Source organism: Mustela nivalis (genome assembly GCF_964662115.1).
Source record: "Mustela nivalis genome assembly, chromosome: 10".
NCBI lineage: Eukaryota > Metazoa > Chordata > Mammalia > Carnivora > Mustelidae > Mustela > Mustela nivalis.
In genome coordinates this window covers 51,616,701-51,641,058 of record NC_139029.1, presented here as the reverse complement: position 1 = coordinate 51,641,058, position 24,358 = coordinate 51,616,701, and the positions used below count along the sequence as shown (strand labels likewise).

General features: G+C 40.3%; 1 protein-coding gene across 5 annotated transcripts in view; it reads right to left on the bottom strand.

The window, feature by feature from the left end:
- Positions 1 to 24,358, bottom strand: part of DNAJC6 (DnaJ heat shock protein family (Hsp40) member C6) — a 139,161-nt gene that overhangs the window by 26,182 nt on the left and 88,621 nt on the right. For 4 of the 5 annotated variants that reach the window (XM_082687825.1, XM_082687824.1, XM_082687826.1 and 1 more), the window contains 7 exons: positions 17,355 to 17,505; positions 15,660 to 15,709; positions 15,408 to 15,556; positions 6,334 to 6,456; positions 2,227 to 2,360; positions 1,519 to 1,713; positions 291 to 408 (listed from right to left, as the gene is read on the bottom strand). In XM_082687825.1, the coding sequence (XP_082543951.1) occupies positions 291 to 408; positions 1,519 to 1,713; positions 2,227 to 2,360; positions 6,334 to 6,456; positions 15,408 to 15,556; positions 15,660 to 15,709; positions 17,355 to 17,505 (920 nt within the window). The remainder of the gene's footprint in view (positions 1 to 290; positions 409 to 1,518; positions 1,714 to 2,226; positions 2,361 to 6,333; positions 6,457 to 15,407; positions 15,557 to 15,659; positions 15,710 to 17,354; positions 17,506 to 24,358) is intronic. The other variant, XM_082687828.1, reaches the window with a different exon arrangement.

The window sequence follows — 24,358 nt, the reverse complement described above, 5'->3', positions numbered from 1 at the left end:
TCCCTATAAAATGAGGGAAATAGGCATAAGTAATTTTTAAGACCTCTTTCTAATTCTAAAACTACAAGCCACTCAAACCCAAAGTAATGCCTAGAAAAGATTCTAAAATACTCCTTATATTAAGGGATGCCTTGCTGGCTCAGCAGGGAGAGCATGAGACTCTTGATCTCATGGTCATGAATTCAAGCTCCACACTGGGCACAGAGATTCCTTTAAATAACAACATAAAATAAAATATTCCTATTAAAGGCTCAGAAGAATTTATGCCATAATTCCTCCTGAAACCATACCTTAGCCTGTAGCCGGCTCCCAATGGTTGACCTCAAGTGGTACATGGAAACAACAACATCTCCTTGCACAGTGATGCTCAAGGGAATGAAGATTTTTCCATCTTGGACACGGTATTCTCTTTGAACAGAGACAAAAATTTACATTGGAAGAGTCTAATCTTGTATTATCACATAGGTAGAGTCCTCTGTGGCTTTGGCCAACGGATCTATTGCCCAAGTCTGCACCCAAGAACTGTTTCCTATCTTGAGAAGAGTCAGGAGAACAGCCATGGGTGCAAACTGGTTCTCCTATGGGATGCTGTTGGTCTAATGATAGGTCCTCTCTCTCTCCATCCCAACTGGACTTCCAGATAAATTGACTACCCATCCCTACTCTATAGATGTCATGATCCTCAAATACATCTAGCCATGTTGTATTTGTCACTTGACTTTAAATTAACAGTTAAAGTAGGGACAGAGGGAACAAAAATGTCCAACCAAGATCAGCATAGAAACGGCACTGTTATGCTCTCTGGGTATCTTGGATACCAATCCCCAAATTTAACCTATTCTAAACTAACTTCATTTTATATTACCATCTACTATCTTCTCACCATACTCCTACCACCTCCCTCTGGCACCTGCTCTTTACTGTGGATTCTATAACTGCTTTGATTAAATTACTATCTACCTCATTGCTTACCCAGAAACTTCATTCATCCCTGATTTTTCCCTCATCCTCACTAAATCTCATCAAGGTCATCTCTTTCTTCAATGTGCAGGTCCTCTGTTGCCATCACTGTCTTAACCCTCATTATAGCTCACGCTAGTACCTTAGCTTGTATCTCAATTTGAGAGGGAGCTATAATGTCCCTTGATTTAGTTTTGCTTTTCTGTAATTACAACCTACACAGAATTTTTTTTTTTTTTTTAACATCAGCCATGTCACAGTAATGTAGTTCTCCCAGGAAGAATATGATCCAACTTACAGAAGAATAAGGCAATTCACAGGAAGAAGTAAAGAGATGTATCATGACTGGGGTGCCCAAGTGCCTCATCCAGTTAAGCATCTGCCTTCAGCTCAGGTCATGATCTCGGGGTTCTCAGATCGAGCCCCACATCACTCTCCCTGTTCAGTGGGGAGTCTGCATCTCCTCTTCCCTCTACCTATCTTCCCTATGTGTGCTCACTCCCTTGCTCTCTCTCTCTAACAAATAAAATCTTTTCTTAAAAAAGTATCATAACTTACTTCATTCGTTCAAAATCTGCACAGGTTGTATATATTTTGGTTTCTCCAATCAATACATCACAGTAAGGACGACATCCGTTTCTCTGTTTGTTAAAAAAAGGAACTGGACTGACAGTGATGGACTTAATGGTGAGAGGCTTGAAGTGAGGGCGGTAAGGTTTGTCTGCTAGGAGGTCACACATATAGCCCAGGTACCTGAAACAGAAGATTGACATTCTGTCGGTGAAAGAAACAATCAATCTTTGCTGTCAAGTCTGTTCTTGAAAATGACTAACTTACAATAACCATTTATTCTGTTAATTTCTTAAACATTAACTGCCAAAAGAGGATGTAGCCAAAAATTTAGGAAAGCTTTTATCTAGTGACATTCCTATATTTCCCCCGAAGAACTGAAAAGGCATATTTATTTAACGAAAAAACTTGTGGAGCCTTACACTAGCTCGATATTTGCATATCTGTTCTTATTTGATCGACCAGATTCAATCTGTCAGCTAAAGGCTTGCTCTGGCTCTGGGAAAATTTTAGGATTTATCATCAGAAACACTTTCAATGCAAAAAGAGTAAGGAGAAGCAATTAAAATAAGAAAGGGAGAAACTGTGCTAATGGGACTATAATAAGTCAATTACCTAAAAAGGGTTTTCCTTTTTTTAAGTGCATGACAGCAGTTTAGAAACATCTGGGCCTACTCTGCATCTAGCTTACTTTACCTCCTGTGGGATGGTGATAGCCCGATTCCGGGTCGCTTTGCGTATAACAACCGTATGGCAGGGCCAGGAGTAGAGTAGAGGTTACAGAAAATGAACATAGCACCGACCAGAATTGACGATGCTGCCCGTCCATCCTGCCAAGAAAGATACATAAACGCTTTATGTATAAATGTGATTCATTGGACCATAAACAGACATGGTCCAATCAGCCACTCACCACGGAGAAGGGCTGTGCCTGCAGTGAAAAGAGGGGAGACAAGGGAGAATTCCTCTTAACAGAATGATTTTCAGTTAAAAATTGTGCATTTGAAAACCAAACTCTGTCCCAGATCTTCAAATCGCAACACAACAAGGGCAAAATTAACTCTACTAACCTAAGAAACCAAGCAATGTAAGTTTAATTTGTATATATTTACTGAAAAATAATCTAATCTTCAAAGTAACTTTGATCTTGTAAGATCAGAACTGGTAGTTGAGGTCTCTTGGTTGCCGGCCAGAGGTAGAGTTCACAGATTTGGGAAATACTGTTTTTCGGAATATGCTATGTATATATTTCACCCAAGGTATGTTCCTAGAATCAGAGAAAATAAAGAAGATTTACATGATTCGACCACATTTAATGGAGAACTATATGCAGTAACACTCCCGATAGATGGTGACACAGGTTCTTCTAGAATACTTTAAGTGACATGGAGTTTGCTGCTACTAGAAGAAGCTCAGTCCCGGTTACAAAGTTTTTGTCCTGAGTAAGTTCAGCTTAAAGTCTATTCCACTCAGTGATCCTGATTCTTCCTTCTGTCAAAAAAAGTAAGCCTACTTCTTTCTCCCTGGGAAAGCCTTTCACATTTCTGAAATACCCTCCCTTTCCACCAACTCTTCTGTTTTCAAAGTTAAAAACACACCCAGTCTATGACGGCTAATATTATGTGTCAACTTGACTGGGTTAAGGGATGCTCAGATAGCTGGTAAAATATTACTTCTGGATGTGTCTATGAGGGTGCTTCTAAAAGAGATCAGCATTTGATTCAGTAGAGTGAGCAAAAAAAGAAACACCCTCATCAACATGAGCGGGCATCATCTAATCTCTTGAGGACCCGGATAGAACCAAAAAGTAAAGAAGGGCAAATTTTCTGTGTTTTTTAACTAGAAATGTCTACCTTCTTCTCCCCTGAGACATCAGAGCCTCTGGTTCTCAGGCCTTGGACTCAGACTGATTTACACTGCCAGCTTTTCTGGTTCTTTAGCTTGCAGAGAGCAAATAAATTGTGGGACCTTTCAGCCTCTGTAACTGCATGAGCCAATTCCTATAATAAATACATTATATGTTGGCTCTGTTTCTCTAAAGAATCCCAACCAATACACAGTTCCTTTGATTCTTCCCCATTTGATATTCCATTTTCACAGACGTCATTTGGCAAACTTTTTCTGCACAGACTCATTTTAAAACAACAACCTTAAATGTGCTACCCAGATGTGAAATACAAGATATGAGATATACTCCAACCACACTAGAGAGGAAAAGAAATATCATCTTCCTTATTCTGGACACTATGCTTTTACTAACATAACCCAAGGCTAAAGTAGTTTATATACAGGCTAAGTCACACCACAAGCTCTTATTGATCTTCCTATCCACTAAAACCCCTAGTTCTTTTTCAAATGATGTGTTAAGCTAAGACACAAAAATATTTAATCTTTTACAACAAGATTAGGGACTTTACATTTATTCTGTGTTTAATTTCACATTGTTAGCTTCTGTTAAACAACCAACCTGCAATGGCTTTTAAAATCCAGATTCATTATATGACCTTCCCAGTTCTGAGAAAATTGGTAAGCTTGATCTTCATATCATCATCAATGTTTTCAATTAAAAGAGCAACCAAACACAACTTTCTCCTGGAAGGATGCTGAGTCATTAATCACCTACTTTTGGAAGCAGATACTGAGCCAAAATCCAACTCAATGTATAACAGCCTAGCCCAGATTGCTCTATCTTGATTATAAGAAATTGGAAAATATCTTTCAGGAATCCAATAAACTGTCCCTACTAATCTATTGGCCTTGTTGCAAAAGTTCAGTTGTTTTGATACATGTGTTCATAATGAAGCAATGAGGACTTCTTTTTCCGAAGAGTTTAATATCTGTGCAAAGACTTAGATTAGAATTTTGCCTTGAATTTCCATCAGGTTCACCAGCCTGTAACTTTCCAGGATCAACCTCCTCCATCTTTTGGAAAAACTCCCCTGTCTTTGTTTGCTTGGCGCCTCTATTTCCTGTTTCCTCATATTACATAAGGAGTCCATGATTGCTTTTCCAAGCGCTCTCGGCATTCTGTCACAGAATTTAAGTCTAGAGAGTGGATTATTTTTAAGTACTGTGAAGCTCTTTTCATATCTCACTACCTATCAGCTTGTCTTAATGATCATTGTAACTCCCTTCCTAGCCTGACATCTGTTTCCCTGATAGAGAAACAGAATAAAGGAGTTAAGATTAAACCATGTGCCTTAAGCATTTGTTATTGTCCTTATTCCAAGGACAGTTTTTGTGTTTTTTTTTTAAAGACATTTTTCTTAATCTTCATTCCTTTTAGATTTAGCCTTCTTGATACTCTTACCTGATTCATGGCTCTAGGGATATGTGTCCCCTCCTTTTTTATCTACCACACAAGTCTTTTTCAAAGTTTAACTAGTTTTTTATGGAAAGATGAGTATATGCTTATTATTTTTAATGACAGAAATATACATGATAAAAATAAAAGCTCCCACTTTCAGCTTCAATTCCATTTCCCAAAGACTTGATACAGACGTACGACTCATGCACATCATTTTCCAGTAAGTAGAGAGCAGCCAATGGTGTCATAATCCTTTGTCTGCTTCTTTTTCTTCTTTGTTGGTTTTTGATTCTTCATAATTGTATCATAAGAACCAGAAGCCTCCAGTATCTCTTAAGCCATCTTCTCTTACAAAGCTGTCAGACTCTGGCTCTCCGAACTTTTTAGAAAGTTCTTGAGTAAAGAGAAAATCACCAGGGTGCCTAAAGGCTGCTTAGTCCCTGAAAGTAATCTGTTCTATTGTACAATCTACTGTGCCTCCACAAGAAAACCCCTTGGCCTTTCGCATTAAACTTCTATGAACACCAAGTGCTTTTTCTTTGTTGCCAAGAGTCTGAGAACATGAGACAGAAAGAAGAAAGTATGCTCTTTAGATTTTTTCCCTCTTTTAGCCAACTGGCTCTCAAGGAGGGAGAAAATCATCAGGTAATCCCTAGAGCAAAAAAATATATACCCTGACATTTCTAGAAGCAATGAATAGTTCTAGTATTTATGCTCAGATTCCACCTGTGTGTCCATTTGTTCATGCATGCAATCACTTATTCAAACCTTTCAGACCTGGGTGCAAAGATAAAGAAGACATAGTTCTTGCCTGTGAGTGCTTATAGTCTAGTGCAAAAACAGGCAGACCGCCAGATTACAAGGATGCCACAGACGACATTAAGATACACACTGGAAATGTCCATATTGGGGAAGTACTCATGAGTCAAAAATATTTTACCAGAGTTGAGTTTTAAACAATAGATAAGAGGATAGTTCGGGAAAGGGACCCTAATAAGTCAGGGGTCAAGAAAGTCATCACTTCCACTAGGAATTGCTACAACATACAATTAATCTACATGACTATGTGCAAGAGCAGAGGGGTCTTCTTATTTCATTTTTATTCAAGCACAAAAAGAAATGATAAATATTCCAATGTGTTTATCAATTTTATTCACACAGAACTTAATGGTATTTCTGCCTGTGTCTACTTCTTCTACTTCTTCTTCTTCAGTCCTTGTGTCTACCTTTTATAATACTTAGCACATTCTAGAGGCCCTGTACTATGTGTATGTATCTGCCTCTCTCAAAAGTACTCAAGTTTTAAGGCAAGAATAATAAATTCCTCCCTCATTTTTATATCCCTCACATTACCTAATTCCTAAGTAGGGATTCGATAAATGCTTATTCAGCTTAAATGTTACCTGTCCACCAGTCTGTACAGAGCCAGCTGTACTTGGCCAAACCAAACCCACCTACTACAAATGACAGCAACAACAGTAATGAAGATTACTCACCAAGCAGTGGACAACACAGACGTTTTTGGGATTCTGTAGTAGCCAATTATACATATTCCGACACACAGCAAAAAGGTTGTGTAGACTGGGGGCCTGCCTGATGGGCCAACTGCACTCTGAGACCTAAGGCACAGAGCAAAAGGAAATGAACTCCCCAAGCGACTCCTCTCCATAAAGAGCTATCACAACAAACAACTTTTGGAATATGATACCACATTCTCTTTTAATATAGAAGGAAGAGATGGGAACAGGGTCCAAACGTAGAAGAATTGTTTAATATACCAATTCCTTAATTAAAAAATTCCATTCCACTAAAGGTACTAAAAACACATTTTGAAGTACATTTTAAATAAAAATAGATCATTTAGGGGTACCTGGGTGGCTCAGTCAGTGAAGAGACCAACTCTTGATTTCAGCTCAGGTCATGACCTCAGGGTTGGGAGATCCAGTGCCACATTGGGCTCTGCACTCAGCACAGAATCTGCTTGAGATTTTCTCTCTCTCCCTCTCTTGTCCTCTGCTCCTCTCCCCCCAACTCCCCTACACCTGGACATGCACACACACATGCATACATGTACTCTCTCTCTCTTAAAAAAAAAAATTGACCATTTAAACTATATGTTTGGATTTTTTTTAATTCTGTGAGGTTGCATTTAATTTCTATTAAATATAAAATGTTTGGGGGCACCTGGATGGCTCAGTGAGTTAAGCCTCTGTCTTCAGCTCAGGTCATGATCCCAGGGTCCTGGGATGCAGCCCTACATTGAGCTCTCTGCTTGGCAGGGAGCCTCCTTCCCCATCTCTCTCTGCCTGCCTGCCTCTGCCTACTTGTGATCTCTCTCTCTCTGTCAAATAAATAAATAAAATCTAAAAAAAAAAATAAAATAAACAAAATAAAATGTTTGACCTACCTATTATATACTTATTTACAGTATTACCTTATAAATCCTACATTATCCCTAATTTTACCCTCGTTCTCATGAGAACATGAAAAGAGCTGCAGAGTTAGCCAAAGATACCCTTGTTCAGAGCTCTTATTTCTTTCTGTCTTAAAGAGAGAACTCACAACTCCATGGGGCAATCCTCGGTATTTTCCTTCATCTAATACATGTGTTCCTTTAACCCATTACAGAGCATTGACTATGTTCCTAGAATTCTGTTTGGTTATGAGCTGTACCATAATCATACAAATCAGGTATTAATGTGATCCCCATTCTACAGATGAGAAAACTGACTCTCAGAGGTTGCCTTGTCTAAAGTCATACTGTTGGTCAGTACCAGCAGTGCAACCCAGATCTTCTGAATATAAATCACTGGGCAACAAGAGTAGACTGGTAGAGCTCATCATTGATTCAAAATATTAGGCATGAACCCCAACTGATATTTACTAATTTAGGTAACAAAAATAAGGAGAAGTTTAGACTTGGGCAAACCCTATGACCTCTTTTAGCTTTTCTTCCTTCATAAAATGTGGTAGTGGTACCTACCTACCTACCTCACAAGATGTGGTTAGTACATGAGGATGTATTTCAAGGGCTCAGCTCAGTATCTGACACACACAAAGTGATTAAGGAATGTTAGTTATTATAATCATTATTGTATCAGGTAACTGCCAGTGCAAAGCCCTGGGTTCAGATAAAGTCAGATATGTTTGAATAAAATGAATGAAACCCTGTTTGATAACCCTTTAGATAAGTAGACTTATCTACCCTGTAGGTAGATAAACTAAGTAAACTAAGTGGTAAACTAGAAACTAGTAAACTAAGTGGTTGAAACAATTCACACAGCTATCAAGTAGACTGATCTACCCTGTAGGTAGATGAGTCTACTTATCTAAAGGGCCAGATGACTCAAGGTCTGTTAGGAGCTGGGAGAATATTGAAGAAGGAGAGTGACTCTCATCTGCATTTTCTGAAGATGTCTCAAGATCCAGTGTGGAGAATGGACGTGGACGCCATGAGAGTAGCCAAGGAGAGCAGCCAGGAGGCTGCTGAGGAGTCCAAGTCAGGGATGATGGCGGCTTAGGCCAGACAAGTGCCAATGGGACTTGAGGGATTCAGGAATTAGAGATGAGGTGGAGTACCTGTATTTGTATGACTTGGAGACTGATCATATGCGGGCAGTGAGTGTGGAGGGGTGTACTTAAGAGATGAGGGGGAAAGAGTCAAGGATGACCCCTAGGTTTCCAGCCAGAATGGCTGCATAAAAGGATGGCAGGTGCCATTTACTGAGCTAAGGAATTCTGAAGACTAGGTTTTTATGTGGATGGTGTCACCAGAAAATACTCTGAAACACTACCTCCGCTGGCCTAAGAAACCCCAAATGTCTCAAATTCCTAATGTTTAACAGTGGGGAGAGGGAGGCCGGAGTAATCTATTTGGTTGCCCTTTTCTGGTAACCAGATAATCACTAGTCAAAATATAAATGGGAAAGGAGGTGTGTTCTCTCTAGCGCGGGCATCCAAAGGCAAACGCCTGGAGTTTCCCGTTGTGGGGTTGTCAAGAAGGTCCATTCCTTCAGTTGAATTTGTAACATTTTTCTATAAGATGACTGTAGGGTAATGACTCACTTACCTGTATCTTTTGGCAACGATGGGTGTGATTTTAGTAAACTAACTGGTTGAAACAATTCACACAGCTATCAAACAATCTGGGATGACCCTCTACTGTCTGTCAATTTAGACTCTATATCAGCTTGCCCCCTTCTACCCAATACGAATCAGGCTGTGCTTGATCCATTCTTTACCCCCAAATGGATTCCCCACTGATGTGTTCTCAAGGAACAAAAATGATATATTGATTAAAAAAAAAAAAAGAATAGTTGAGAAGACAAATTTTGCCATCGGAGAAATTGCAAAGTGTACATTTGTATAAGCTAGTTCTTGTCTCAGTGTTTTTCTTCCCTTGGTAAGTGTACATTCATCATTTAAAACCCAAGTTCAAGTGCTCTTTTGTCTCTGACAGTTTCTTTAACACCCAGAGCAGAAATCTTCGTTAACTTAGGTCTTTGTACACATGTTCTCATCTATTCTCATTTATTGAAGCTTTTATCAGGTGAACAACAGGGTTGAACCCACGGGCTGGGTTTTGACCCTTGCTTTTTACCGCTTATGACCTGATTAACGTTAGTCAAGTTACTGATCTCTCAGAGCCTAAAACCTCTTGTGTATAAAGTGAAAATGAGCATTACAAGACTTTTAGGAGAATTAAGTAGCACAACATAAGCATGGTGAGTGCCAGCTTATTTTCCAATTGTACTCAAATTAACTGTTTGCACCCATCTACCCCTCTAGACACTAAGCCCCATGAGAAGAGACACCAAACTTATTCATTTTGCAACCCCAGAGTCATGTCCATGTGTCAGTTGAATGGCAGGTGCTCAGTAGGTATTTGCTGAGTGAATGAATGAGTGAAAGAACAAAGGAATGCACCCCATTTGGCAATCAGTTCTTGTGCTGAGATTTGTCCACATGTACAATCACTCAGGGAAGGAACAAGTGAATCAATTTTGCTGTTGTTTTAGGTTGCAATCATGTAAAAGTATAAAAAAAACGGTTTTTCCTGGAAGTATTTTTAAACCTCTTAGAAGCTGTCTGTCAACCATACAAACACTTTAAATGTCAGTATCTGTAATGAGTCTCAGCTAAAAGTTGGCTAAATTGTTCTTAGCACAATAGGATAAAAGCTCCACAATCATTAAATCAATCAAGTAAATAATATTAATTTAAAGTACTCCATAATTATATATTTACTTGATATGTAATTATATACCATTAAGCAAACATACAATTAGAATTTTTTTTAAAGCATGTACTCTGTCTAAAAGGGGGGAAAAAAACATTAAGGCATAAACAAAACAAAACAAAAATGTTTTAAGGAATTCAATCACAAGCTGTTTTTGTAGCTCCCTGGGGTTCACAGGTTTGTGCAATAACCACAATCCTGGGACATGTGACACTTCACAATGCGATTTCTAGTCTTTCTAAACATCTCCCAGAGCCATAAGCATCAGGAAACGCCATATGGATTACAGGCTGCCACAATACCATCCAGTGGGGGAAGAAGCCAAACAGCACCAGGGCTAGATGCTCCATTTTCATCTCTCCATCACTCCAAGGGTGAGATAAGATGGCCGAAGCATCCCACTTGCTGGGCACAAGAGCAAAAGGTATTACAGAGAATTGAACTCAAGAGCCATATCCAGTGTTTTAAGAATCTATACACTATTTTTGGAAAACGGGGGCCTGTCAGTCAATCATTTCTTGTGGCATTTTATTATTACTAACATTAATCATAACTACCACTTACCAAATGTTTACTATAGGGCAAATATTGCTATGAAGTTTATTCCTTAGAGCAAACCTACAGAAAAAGTTTCTAAGTATTTGCAAGATAGATATAGGTCTAGTCATCCTTAATTTATACAGGAGAAAATGGTGACTTAACCAGGAAGAGGAGCAGCTACAATGTGAACCTCGGGTAATTTTTAAAGTTTGAAATTTGTGTTTATGCTATAATTTTCATCTCAATAAAAAAAATAAAAGGAGTCATGTACTTCCTATTCTATCACAGTGGCTGATTGATTATTAACTGCAATTCCCTCTTACATTTGTGGGGTGGTTATGGCTTCAAGTGACAGCTGTATTTTCTAAGGTGGAGATATTCAATTCACTGAAGCCTACAGAACTAGAGTGTGGGGATCCCTGGCCCTCTAATTTCCAGGCCAGGGTTTTTTGGGGGTTTTTTTCCATCCCACCCCATTATTTCCTATCCTTACACTGAAGACTGGTGGCAGAGGGAGAGATGAAGTAGAAGCTGTAAAATCACTCCTCTATGGCCAACCCTTTTCATGAACCAAAACCAAAACACCTGAGAGCTACGGTGACCTCTTTGGTGAGTTCTGGAAGGAAATGAATAAAGAAACAAACAAAAGATTGATCTTTATGAAGTTCAAGTTGGTAGCATATTTCCCCAAAATCAATTTGTTCTCAAAAGAAGTCCTACAAGATCATGTAGTTTAGAAATAGTCAAAATGAAGAAAGATTTTAAAGGAACCTGGGATGATGATGATGATGATGATGATGATGATGATTTATGCTCCTTACGGGGCTCCTTCAGCATACTTTTCTACCTGGCTGAACAGGGGAGGGAGGACACTCAGAGCAGCAGTGGAGCACTATCAGCATGTAAGAACTTTAGGGCCAGCCTCAACTTAGTATCCATTCATCCAGTTTTCCATCTGTTGCCAAAAGCAGTGTATAAAGTGGTGATCCCTGATATTCTGAGCAGAGCTGTAAATGTGTGCAGAAAATGAATCAGTGTACACACACCCACAGAGTAGATGGGTATTTATTTGGGAGATGCTGGAGAGGGTGTGGGCTAGACAGTGGTGATGGTTACACAGCACTGTGAATGTGTTCAATGTCATCCAACTGGATTCTTAGCCGTGGTTGAAATGGTATATGTTTATGTCATGTATAGTTTACTATCAAAAGAGGAAGGGAGGGAGGGAAAGAGGGAGGAAAAAAGGAATGGAAGAGTTGGTTAAACTCTCTGAAGCCCATCCATGGGTCTAGATACACAGAGGACTTGCATTTCTTTAACTCAGATTAGGAACACCTGCTTTAGATAATGCATCTCCTTGGTCTCCAGGACTTTAGTGTCAACACTGGTCATTTTTATTTCCTCAAGGTGGAAACTGGCTACGAAGAGTAAGAGAACTGCTGTTCAGTACCTCCTGCGCGGTTCTGAATAGGCATTCTAGCACTCCCCTTTGAAAGTGGGGCACTCTGACAAGTACTGTTTTGAGTTGGGGCCTCTGTCAACATGGAGACCAAACTAAGTCCTTTTCTAATGTTCTGTTCCACATGCAAATACTAAGAAAACTACTAGTTGATCATCTCCTATGATTCCTATCAAACCACGTGGCTTCTAAGCATGAAAGCTATTCACAATACAAAGTGAAATCTTCCTGGAAACAGCCGCTCTGCCACCACCATGCATCTCCCCAAACACACATCACATAATTAAAATGTAAAGTGACTGAGTTCAGATATACACAGAACTGGACTTCTTTGAGTCTATAAATAAAACCAGTCTCATATTTGGTCTTTTCCAACACTGGAATTTATGGAAGACTCTGCCATCTACACTACTTTTTTTTTTTTTTCACTTTTTAAAGATTTTATTTTTAAGTAATCTCTACATCCAACATGGGGCTTAAACTTACAACCCTGAGATCAAGAGTCACATGCTCTACTGACTGAGCTAGTCAGGCACCTTGTGCCATCCATATTTGTTAAAATAAGATTTAATTGCACACCTAACACTCTACTGTATTGGAAGGAGAAAGAAATAGGTCTAGCCCTCATGCCCTGAGAGATGAGAACCAAAAAAAAAAAAAAAAAAAAAAAAAAACTTTTCCTAAGTAATGCAACAATGAGATGGAAATCAATTTGTGGTATTAGTGCTGGGGAGAAAAAGGACTGAGGGCTTGAAAAGAGATGTAGTCAAATCTCAAACAGAGTTAAGATTAAAATACTATTTGCAGTTGTCCTTAGCATGTTTTAGCTACGCTTTCTTTTCTTTTTTTCTTTTTTGTTTTTTTTAAAGATTTTATTTATTTATTTGTCAGAGAAAAAGAGAACAAACAGAGGGAGCAGAAGGCAGTGGGAGAAGCAGACACTATGCTGAGAAGGGAGCTCAATGTGGGGCTCTATACTAGGACTCTGGGTTCATGACCTGAGCTGAAGGTAGATACTTAACTGACTGAGCCACCCAGACATCCCCTGCCTTCTCTTTCCAGCTAGGCTTAAGTGTCTCGAGAAAAAGAACCAAATATTTATTTTATATCTATGTGTTTAATAATTCTTCGCACATTCATTCTTCTGAGAACCGTGTGTTAGCCAAGCCAGCCACTGTTCTAGGTGGCAAAAAGCTAAACATACCACCTGTTCTTCTAGGGCAAACAAGAACAGCCCAGGACCGATGCTCAATATGTAAGTCCTGGTCTTGTGGTAACACTGTTAAGACTGGTCACAAAATATGTAATTATACTAATAGACACCTTTTTAAAAATACCTTTATAGAGATTGCTTTTACAAATCCAACACAAAGAGACAACCTCATCCGTATGAATACTTCTATAATGGTATATCTTTATTTACTTTCAGAGCAAAATTTTTCCAGACCATTACAGACCTTTCAAGATCAAATAAAATGTCTATGATAGTCCTTCAGTTATGAAAATGATGACACTGACAGAGTCTCCAAATAAGAAAAAAATCAAAAGATTTGCATCCGAGTTAGAAACAGAGTATCTACCCACATTTTTGTTTGATGTTAATTCACTTACTCTGAATTAGGTAATAGATGGAAGAAGAGTTGGAAAGGCAGTTAATTATAGGGAATTTTTAAAAGCTGCATTTAAAATCTCCATTAGAGAATGGCAATTTAGACCTAACTGCTTCAAAATGGTTTTATCACTGCTTCTAAAGAGCAGTCCCCAGGGCAAACAGGAACAGCACCCAGAAAGCTGTTAGCAGTACAGACTCCCACGACTCTCCAGTCCTGATGAAATCAGAAATACGGGGCCTGGGTTTGACTAGCACTCCAGGTGGTTTTGCTGCTCACTAAATTTGAGATTCAACGGGTTTTCTCTTGCCTATTCCAGGAACACTCAGAGAAAATAAAGTCCTTAGCAAAACCCTCTCCTATCTTATTGAACATTAAGGCAGGTCTTAGAGAACATAGAGACCAAATTTCTTGTGTTTTTTACAGATCCAGAAATTGAAACCCAGAGATGATCAATGGCAACTGAAATTTGGGGCAAAATGTGTTCCAGCATCAAGGCTGAGGTCCTGGATACACCATATGGACAACCAACTAATGTTTTGTTTATTTGAAATCAATTTGCACTCTTAAAAGTGTCCACTGTATAGAAAATCCTTTCTATTTATTAATAGACTCAGACATACTTACAAAACCAATCATATCTAAGGCTAAATAAAAATATTTGAAGATGTTCTTGAGAGAGAAAAAGCCTTCATTTAGTGAGTCACTCAAGAATTCCATGGCCAGGATGCCTGAGTGGCTCAGCAGGTTAAGCCTCTGCCTTTGGCTCAGGTCATGATCTTAGGGTCCTGGGATCAAGCCCCGCATCGGGATCTCTGCTCAGCAGGGAACCTGCTTCCCCTCTCTCTCTCCCTGCCTGCCTCTCTACTTGTGATTTTTGTCAAATAAATAAATAAATCTTTTAAAAAAATTAAAAAAAAAAAAAAGAATTCCGTGGCCAGAAATACCAAACTCTGCATCAGATTCAAACCTGAGCCAGCACTTGTGGCTTCACCAGCCAGAAACTAGAAATATTTTTCTGCCTCATTCAAAAAGCTCCTTCGAAGGATAAGCCAGCTTTCTCCAGTAATATCGTCAGCCCAGAGTAATAGTTAAGAACACAAGCCTAAAACCACCTACAAGTGGTATGGTCTTGGGCAAGTCACCACTTCTCTGTGTCCCAGGTCCCCGTCTACCTCAGAAGACGGGGTGTAAAAGCTCCAAATATGAGTAATAGTACTACCACACCTACAGGGTGGACTGCCTGTGTGTTGTCCTCTACCATGAAAGAAGCACCTTTACTGAATGTCAGAGAGCTATTTCCACGAACGCTGGTGTCTACCAGTCTAGCACCGCTGCTTCATCATGGTGCCCAAAGTAGGAAGAAGGAGTGGTTAAAGGCATGATTAGTGCTACAGTATAAGGGTTGTCAACTGCCCTACATAGCAGTTCCATCTCCAACTGAGCCTCACAGCAATGTGCCCTAACAACTGAACAACCAGCCATAAGTGATTTGAGACTCCAAATTACATGGTATCTCATTCCTGCAAATGTCCTTACCCAAGGAAAATCTTCAAAATATTTCATAACAGCCTAATAAACACTTCGTGGCTAGAAGTGCCTGGAGAATATAGTTAATCGGCTTTGGGGGTCTGAGGACCAAAGCTTTGAGGATAGCTCTTAAAGGGAAAAATACCCTGTTATGTCTTCAAACCATGTGATCCCAGCGCTTAAACTCCTTACCCTGCTATGAAACTTGGCAGTTCGGTAAGACTTGGGTGACAGATTGTACACCGTGTAGTGGTCAAGATGTCTGGAATCCAAAAAGCTTCGGATGTCATCAACCTGATTCCTGAATCCTATGTCAACATTGTCCAAAGGAAAGGACATCACTGGCAGGGATCAGAGAGAGAGATAGGTTCAACAGGTTTGCTGTCAACATGGGGAGTCACTTGTAAGCTGAGCTACTAAGCAGTTATTAAACGAGGAACTTACCAATAATTCTGGAGGTAACATAAGTGAAGTCTAAATCTCCCTTCGTGTAGCTAAAAGCAAGGAAATGGTGCTCATTAAAATCATCCAAATATGCCAGGACTCCCCTCTCTCATTCACTTGCACGTTATTGACTTGGACACTTGCATCCAGTAGGCATTTAGACCGCCCTCAAGGCCTTCTGTCTAACAAAGAACAATCGCTGAGAGCAGCAACCCACACCCGCAGGAGTGTAAATCTACCCTCTAACTGATGTACCCAGTACCCTTTGTAGATGACACTTCACGAGCACAATCAATCTAAGAATAGAAACCACTGCTTATTCATTAACATGGGTTATTCCAGCCTCTTTGCCTACGTGTGACTATCTCCTGTAAGTCTGGGCAGCTGGAGGGTAAGGAAGGAAGTGATGGAGAAACAAGGAACATCCTTTCTCTGCCCACCAGGCCCTAGCTGGGGATTGCAGGTAAGGGATAAATTTTTACCTCTGAACAAAGGTTAAAATGTTGATTAATATTTTGGACTTGACATGTGAATTTTTGATTAAAAACTGCATACTGAAATAAGTCAATCAGAGGAAGACAATTATCATATGACCTCTCTGATATGAAGAATTTGAGAGGTAGGGCAGGGGGCGGTGGTCATGAGGAGTAGGAAGGGAAAATATGAAATGGGATGGGATCGGGAGGGAGACAAACCCTAAGGGACTCTTAATTTCACCAAACAAACTGAGGGTTGCTGGGGGTGTGCAGAGGAAGGATAGGGTGGCTGGGTGATGGACATTTGGGAGGGTATGTGCTATAGTGAGTGCTGTGAATTGTGTAAGACTGATGATTCATAGACCTGTACCCCTGGGGCAAATAATACATTATATGCTAATAATAAAAAAATGCATACTGTAATTTAAAGCAACCCTAGAATTTTCTAATACCTACAAATAAAAAACAATTCATATGGCCTGCTTGTAAGAATTTTCATACAGTAGACGGGTAGGAAATTTCCTCCATTAAACAATGTTCAAAGAGCCATTAAGATACAAAAAATAATTGTTTCAATTATAATCCATAAGTATTGTTTTCAGGTTACATGTGCATTATTACCTTGTTTAATTCTCAAACCAACCAGTGACATGAATCCTATTAGAGTATAAAAGTCAAGCTCAGAGAGGCTAATTAAGTTGCCTAGGTCACATGGTTAATTAACAAGGGCAGATAATGCATGAGGACCCAGGATGCTGGACTCACAAGACAGGGATGGCAACCACTATATTTTAAGGTAATGCGCTGAGCCATCTGTGCCTGTGCTTGTTGCTTCTGAAGGCCTCAACGTGATGGCTTCAATGACATTGCTTGGTCGATCAGGTTCCATGCAATTACATCACACAACGGTCAGTCCTTGAGCCAGAAAAGCAGCTGGCAGGTAACCAGGTCGTTGAGGGGCATGGGGATCCATGAACTCAGCCAGCAAGAATGCACATACCTAGGGGCACCTGGGTGGCTCAGTTGGTTAAAGCCTCTGCCTTCGGTTCAGGTCATGATCCCAGAGTCCTGGGATCGAGCCCCACATCTGGCTTGCTGCTCAGTGGGGAGCCTGCTTCCCCCACCCCCACCCCCACCTGCCTCTCTGCCTACTTCTGATCTCTCTCTCTCTGTCAAATAAATTAAAAAAAAAAAAACTTGAGACAAAGAATGTGCGTACCTGGTAACAGACTGTATGACTCGGGAAGATGTGTCCTTGAGGGTGTCTTTCAGGTTGTCCTTCAGGTTACTGAAGAGCCGTCCTGCACCTCCTTTCACCATGTCGAAGAGACCTCCCCCGTAGCTGGGCTCCATGTCTGGAGATGAGGCACCTGCAAAGGCACGACAGAAGTGGAGGTGAGCTACAAACTATGCAGTCTCTCTTCGTCCCTCAAGCACAGGCACAGCGGGGCAGACGCTCCTGCAAGTGATGCCCACTCTCAGAACTTACTGACTCAGGGCTCCAGCCGTGCTGCCGGGCCTCAGAGACCCAGCCAAGCGCCATGCTGTTCCAGGCACAGAAAGCTCACAGGGTTGTCGCTATTAGCCTCTGGCGCCTGCTGAGCCCTTGAAATATGGCTAGCCGAGTTGAGATGTGTTGTATGAAATACACAATAAATTTCAAAGATGACGCAAAAAAAAGAACGTGAAATATCTTGTTAATACTTTTTATATTGATAACATGTTGAAACGGCAGTATTTCAGATATACTGAGTTAAATAGACGATACTATCAAATTAATTTCACCTGCTCCTTTTTGCTTTTTAATGTGAATACTAGAAAAAATTTAATTGTACCCATAGCCCACATTATATTTCTTTCAGACAATGCCTCATCAGAGGAAGGGCATCTTAGAAGTGGGTCCAGCGGCCTCCTCTGTCCTTGGTTGGAGCTGACTGTGTTAGAAGGCTCATCCCATGCCTATCCCTCCAACTCATCTTCACTGCCATTATGGAAAATAGCTTCCTCGGGGCCTTTGTAACAGCTTTTAGGATGCACAGTGATTATTAGTGTTATTTGTCAAGTATTCCAGTTTTTCCTTCCTTACAGATTCACAAAATTATACTTTTTGGTCCCTTGTGGTTAGCTCTAGCCAAGTTGCTCAATCTTGGCCCTACTGACATTTAAGGCCAAATTCTTTTTTGCTGGGGTGTGGGGGGGTCGGGGGTGGGACGCTGCCTTGTGCACTGTAGGGTATTTAGCAGCGTCCTGGCCCCTAGCCACTAGATAGCACCAGGAGCACCCCACTGCTGCCAGCTGTGACAACACATTGTCTCCAATGTGTTGGCATTGTGTCCAATGTGTTGGCACATATTCCCTGGGGGGAGGGGCAAAATTACCTCTGGTTGAAAACCACTGCTCTAGTCTCTGGTATTTGATGGTATGTGTGTGGAGGTATTGTGTATCAATTTCAGGATAGAGCATTTAACTCTGAGTATAAAACTCTCCATAGTTCCCATTCCCTCTGTATGTCTCTGTCCCTCTCTTTTTTTGCCCCAGCAACTGGCAGGGTTTGAGATCAGGGCTGTACTCCTGGGTCCTGAAGTAAGAAGCTATGTAGCAGAACTCCCAGCTGACCTTTGATGAATATGTAACACGAGAGACCAATAACCCTTTATTATTACAAGTGCCCCAATTCCCACTGTGTGAGTGTTCCTTCCCACGGCACAACTCCGCTTATAAAGGTTGATACAGGAAGAAAGTAGGAGCCTGTGTGGAGGAGGCTAGCGTGAACAATGGCTAGGTAGTCTATCCAGCCCAGCAGGCAAGAGCATGAGCCATTTTCACCTGGGTTCTAGCCCAGCCTTGCTACTTCTAACTGTGTGACCTTGGAAAGTAACAGTTTTCATAAGCCTCTTTCTTCCTAACTGTAGAATCGGGATAAAAATAGTGCCTTCTTCATAGGGAAAGGTTAAATAAGTGCATATAAAACTACTAGTATAGTACCTAATATATCTGGGGGTCAATAGATTGTAGCTAACTACTATAATGCCACATCCTGAACTTCTTATGTTGATATTCTCTTTTTTTTTTTTAAATATTTTTATTTATTTATTTGACAGACAGAGATTACAAGTAAGCAGAGGAGATAGAGGAGGAAGCAGGATCCCTGTCAAGCAGGGAGCCCGATGTGGGGCTTGATCCCAGGACCCTGAGACCATGACCTGAGCTGAAGGCAGAGGCTTTAACCCACTGAGCCACCCAGGCGCCCCCCTATGTCGATATTCTCAATCTTTGTTTACTTTTCAGTGATATGATGACATCTCTTCTTTTTTAAAAAATTGCAATATTTTTAACACACTTTAAACTATGTTAAGGAGATAGAGCACACAATTTTTAGAGATTGTGGTAACAGCATCATAAGTATCTGCATATGTTTGAAGTCATCAGAATGTATACATTAAATGTGTGTAATTTTGCATATCAATTATAACTCAACAAAGCTAAAAAAAAATTGCAAAAAAGGAAAGCTGGAGGAATCTATAGATTAAAATGTCTTAAAAGACAAGTCAACCAAGCAGAATGTGTAGATCTTGTTTGGAACTTAATCCAAACAATAAAAAATTAATCACATTAACGGGAAAACCAGAATTTGAGCACTTACTGAGTATTTGATATTAAGGATTTACTGTTACTTTTTTAGGAGTAATAATGATGTCGTAGTTATGTTCAATAACAGTCCTCAGCTACTGGAGTAAATACTGAAACACTTATAAATGAAAAATCGCAATATTCAAGATTTTTAAAAATCAACAAAAGATAAAAGATGTGTATAATAAAAACTATAATTACTAACACTTTTATAGCACTTACTATCTGCTGGGTATTATTCTAAGCATTTTGCCTATATTTACTCATTTAATCCTCAAAACATACCTATGAAGCAGATACTATTATTATTTTCTTTCATAGATCCAAAAAATTGAGGCACAGAGCTCAAGGAGCTTGTCTAAGGGAACACAGCTAGTGAGTAAATGGGATTTGAGACTTAGGCAACCCTTCCATCATGTCCCTCTTTCTTTCCATAATACTGTTCTGATTTTCATATATATCATTCCAAGTAATTTAACATTTATTACATAAGCAATACACTATATCCAGATATCCATAAGCAATACATTAATGTTGTTTTCCATGTTTTAAAGCTGTATATAAATATTTTTCTGTCTGCAATTTTATTTTTTTCACTCACCACGGTTTAAAAATTCATGTCTTATGGTGCCACCTGTAACTTTAACTCAAAGTATGATCCATTACCCCACTGATGGACACTAAGGTCGTTTATTAGAACTATGTGGTTATGAACACATTGCCTTGATTATACAGAGGAAGTTCTCTCTAGGTTACACTTAAGAGTAGATTGTCAGTAAGAAGGATATGCACATTTTCAGGTTTCCAGATATTGACAAATCATTTCCCAAAGCAGTCCTATCAGTCTACACTCCTACTAGCAATGCAATACAACATCTGGTATTGTGAGACTTGAAAAACTTTTACCAATCCAGTGAGTGTGAAGTGGTATCTCACTTTGGTCTTGTTTTGTGCTTTCCCCAATTACTGAGTTGTGTATCTTGTATTGTGTTTATTGGCCAGGCAGTTGTGTTCTTTAGATCGCACTTCAGGTTCCCGCTAACTTCCTATGTGGCATCTGGAAGCTCACACACATGCCTATAAATACATGTTGACTACCATGTACTTTCATCCTGATCCCAAGATGCTTTAGGCCTAAGTCACCATTAGGCATCTACTCGAAAAGACAGCTCTATTACAAACTGCAAAGCACAATCAATGCTGGTGAACAAACAAATGAACGGACACGTGGACAACATGAATAAGGTCTACCACTGACTGGGTTCTCCTACGTACCAGGAACTCACTGGGATGTCTATGTTAGCACAGTTTCACACAGGTGGAAAGAAGAAGGGTGTTTATTATAATTTCCATGCTATAGATGAAGAAATGCAGCTCAAAGAAGGGAAGAGCTCACCTAAAACCTGAGCTAACCAGGGGCAGAGCTGGAGACTCAAGTCCAGATCTATACAATGCAAAGCCTAGGATACTTTTACCATTTCCCACTGTTCTACAGCTCCACATCAGCTCCATTCTAACAACTGTCCTTGGGATGGTCCCCACCTGCCTAACTTAAGCACAACCACCCCTCTCCTAGTCCTTGCTCTCCTCCACCTCCCACCTGTATGCCTTTCATCTGGCTGCTCTCGGCAACAGATGTTCCCACAATAAACACTCCCATAAATCAATGCATCTGTCAGACCAACCACACCAACCCCATGATGTCGAAAGACAACCTGGGTTGCCCCACTGTTTCACAAGATGCCAGGAATCAGTTTGAAGGGCAGCCCCACAGATTAGGGCTAGAACCACGGATCTGAGAATGTCCTTTCAGGTTCTGTTTCCCGATGACATAGGGCATATTGCTTCGCTTTAAACACAGCCTCACATAAAAATCCGTACTGTGGAGGCGCCTGGGTGGCTCAGTGGGTTAAAGCCTCCGCCTTCAGCTCAGGTCATGATCTCAGGGTCCTGGGATCAAGCCCCGTGTTGGAATCTCTGCTCAGCAGGGAGCCTGCTTCCCTTCCTCTCTCTCTCTGCCTGCCTCTCTGCCTACTTGTGATCTCTGTCTGTCAAATAAATAAATAAAATCTTTAAAAAAAAAATCTGTACTGTGTTTTCATTTTAAATATATTGGGAACAGGGTGGTACAAATGTTTATACTTCCCCCATTTCTATTCCAAGTTTCCACTTTAGCCTGAATACACTTGTTATGTACCACTCTTCTAAGAGATGACATCAAATTGATTATTCAGGCCTCTCTGTGACTCTCGATTTTGTGCTGGAACAGAACTCCATGGTACCAGCCTATTAAAAGGCTATAAATATCCATGATTATCTAAAAATCAGACTCTCGCCATCTCTAAGGCAGCATGCACTGTTCATTAGAACCTTGGAGCCCTGCAGAAACCAGAACCATTTCTCAGAGTCTGTCTGTCTTCTGGTTTTCCCTGATGAGCTACAACAGGGGCAGAAGCATAGATTCTCCAAAAGCTATATGAATCTCAGCTGAGGGAAAGGACAGAGAGGCTTCAAAACCATGACACAGCACAGAGGGAAACAGGCCAGTCAGAAAGTAATACGTAGGAGAAAAATAATGGCTGTTGCAGGTCAGGAGCTGACAAATGTCACGGGCCAAATCCAGTCTGCTGCCTATTTTTGTACAGTCTATGAAACAAGGATGGCTTCTACACTTTTAAATAATTGAAAAAAGTCAAAAGAAGAAAATGTTTAATAAGATGAATATGATTTGAAGGTCAAATTTCAAGGTCTGTAAGTAAAATTTTATTGGAATACAACCACACTCATTTCTTTACACATTGTCTATGGCTGTTTTCATGCTAAGGCAGCAGAGTTGAGTACTTGTGACAGACCCGATGACCCACAGAGTCTAAAGGATTTGTATTTGACCCTTTATAGAAGTTTTCTAACTCCTGCACTAGCTGGTTGAAAAGACAAGCATTCTTAGGAATCCAAACTTTGCCACCTCGGACATATTTCTAAATGCTCTGACTGTATGGCAGCTAGTGAGAACACACACCAAGTTTAGCAAAGGGTCTTCAGGGATTTGTAGGTCTTAGAAGGCGGGAGTGGGGAAGTCAGAGTTGATGGAACATGAGAGCGCCATCCAAAGAGAAAGAAAAAGCCACGTATGCATCAAAGGCTCCAGGTAGATTCTTGTTCTATGATGTCTTGTCATTTTATTTTATTTTTTTAAAGATTTTATTTACTTGAGGGAGAGAGAAGCAGACTCCCTGCTGAGTAGGAACCCATTGTAAGACTCGATCCCAGGACCCTGGGATCATGACCTGAGCTGAAGGCAGATGCTTAATCAACTGAGCCCCCAGGAGCCCTTGTCTTGTCATTTTAAAATCAAAGCGCACCAAAGGCAAGCACTAGAAAACCCTGTGCCGGTGTCATTTCTCAGGATGTAATGTACAAGTTTTTGCTGGGATTCCTAATTTAGGAGACAAGACACAGCCTCCTATCCTTCTCAAGTCACGGGAACTCACCACAGGTAGAGCCTGACTAGTTCTCAGCTGGCAGAGCGATACAATGTTTGTATCTCCTGGGAGAGATTCTCTGCTTCCCACTGGACTGTGAGTTAGCTATTTGCTCTGTATTTGTATCACGCTCCATTCCAAAAGAGACTGGAGGTGATTTGATGGTTATTTGGAATAGAATCTGTTTTGCCCGGGTGGCTCAGTCATCAAGCCTGGAATAGCATCTGTTTTTAAGAAGACTAGCAGTAATGTTAAGGCTGGTCTTACCTGCCTTAACTTGATAGGAAAAGTAGGTGTGGCTACTTTTCATTAACATCTTATTGATTTGTCAGCCCTAAGCCAAATGCTGTGAAACGCACTATGAAAGAGGAAGGAAAATGTTGACAAAGGCCTGACCATGAGGCACTGTGGTCATTCTCCATGTATGCTCCTACTGCTCACATAATCTATGTGTCCGTGACACCCTAGGCTGCAGATAATTTTGCTTGATGACTCCTAAAAAAGGATTCTCCTCCATAAAGTACTGTCATCACAAGAAAAGGATGGTTTGATGGGGCACCTGGGTGGCTCAGTGGGTTAAGCCGCTGCCTTCGGCTCAGGTCATGATCTCAGAGTCCTGGGATGGAGCCCTGCATCAGGCTCTCTGCTCAGCGGGGAGCCTGCTTCCTCCTCTCTCTCTGCCTGCCTCTCTGCCTGCTTGTGATCTCCATCTGTCAAATAAATAAAATCTTTTAAAAAAAAAGAAGAAAAGAAAAGGATGGTTTGCAAAGATTTAGCAAAGCACATGTTCACCGAGGTACTGTTTATAATGGCAAGAGACAATAAATGTATTTCTCCACAGTACGAGAAGTGGTTGAGTACCTCTAACAATCTACATAATAAGCTACTGAAATCAGTTTGTAGGAGAGTACAGATGCTCAAGACAAAGAACTAAGTGGAAAATAAAAAGGATATAAAACACACACACGCATTATAATCCCATTTCTGCAAAGGAAAATTATTTGAGTTTAGAGAAAGAATTCAGACAATTTAATAAATATAAAATAGAAATAACAAGTCACACTTACGGAATGCCAACGAGGTACCAGGCACTACTCTAAATTCTTTATAT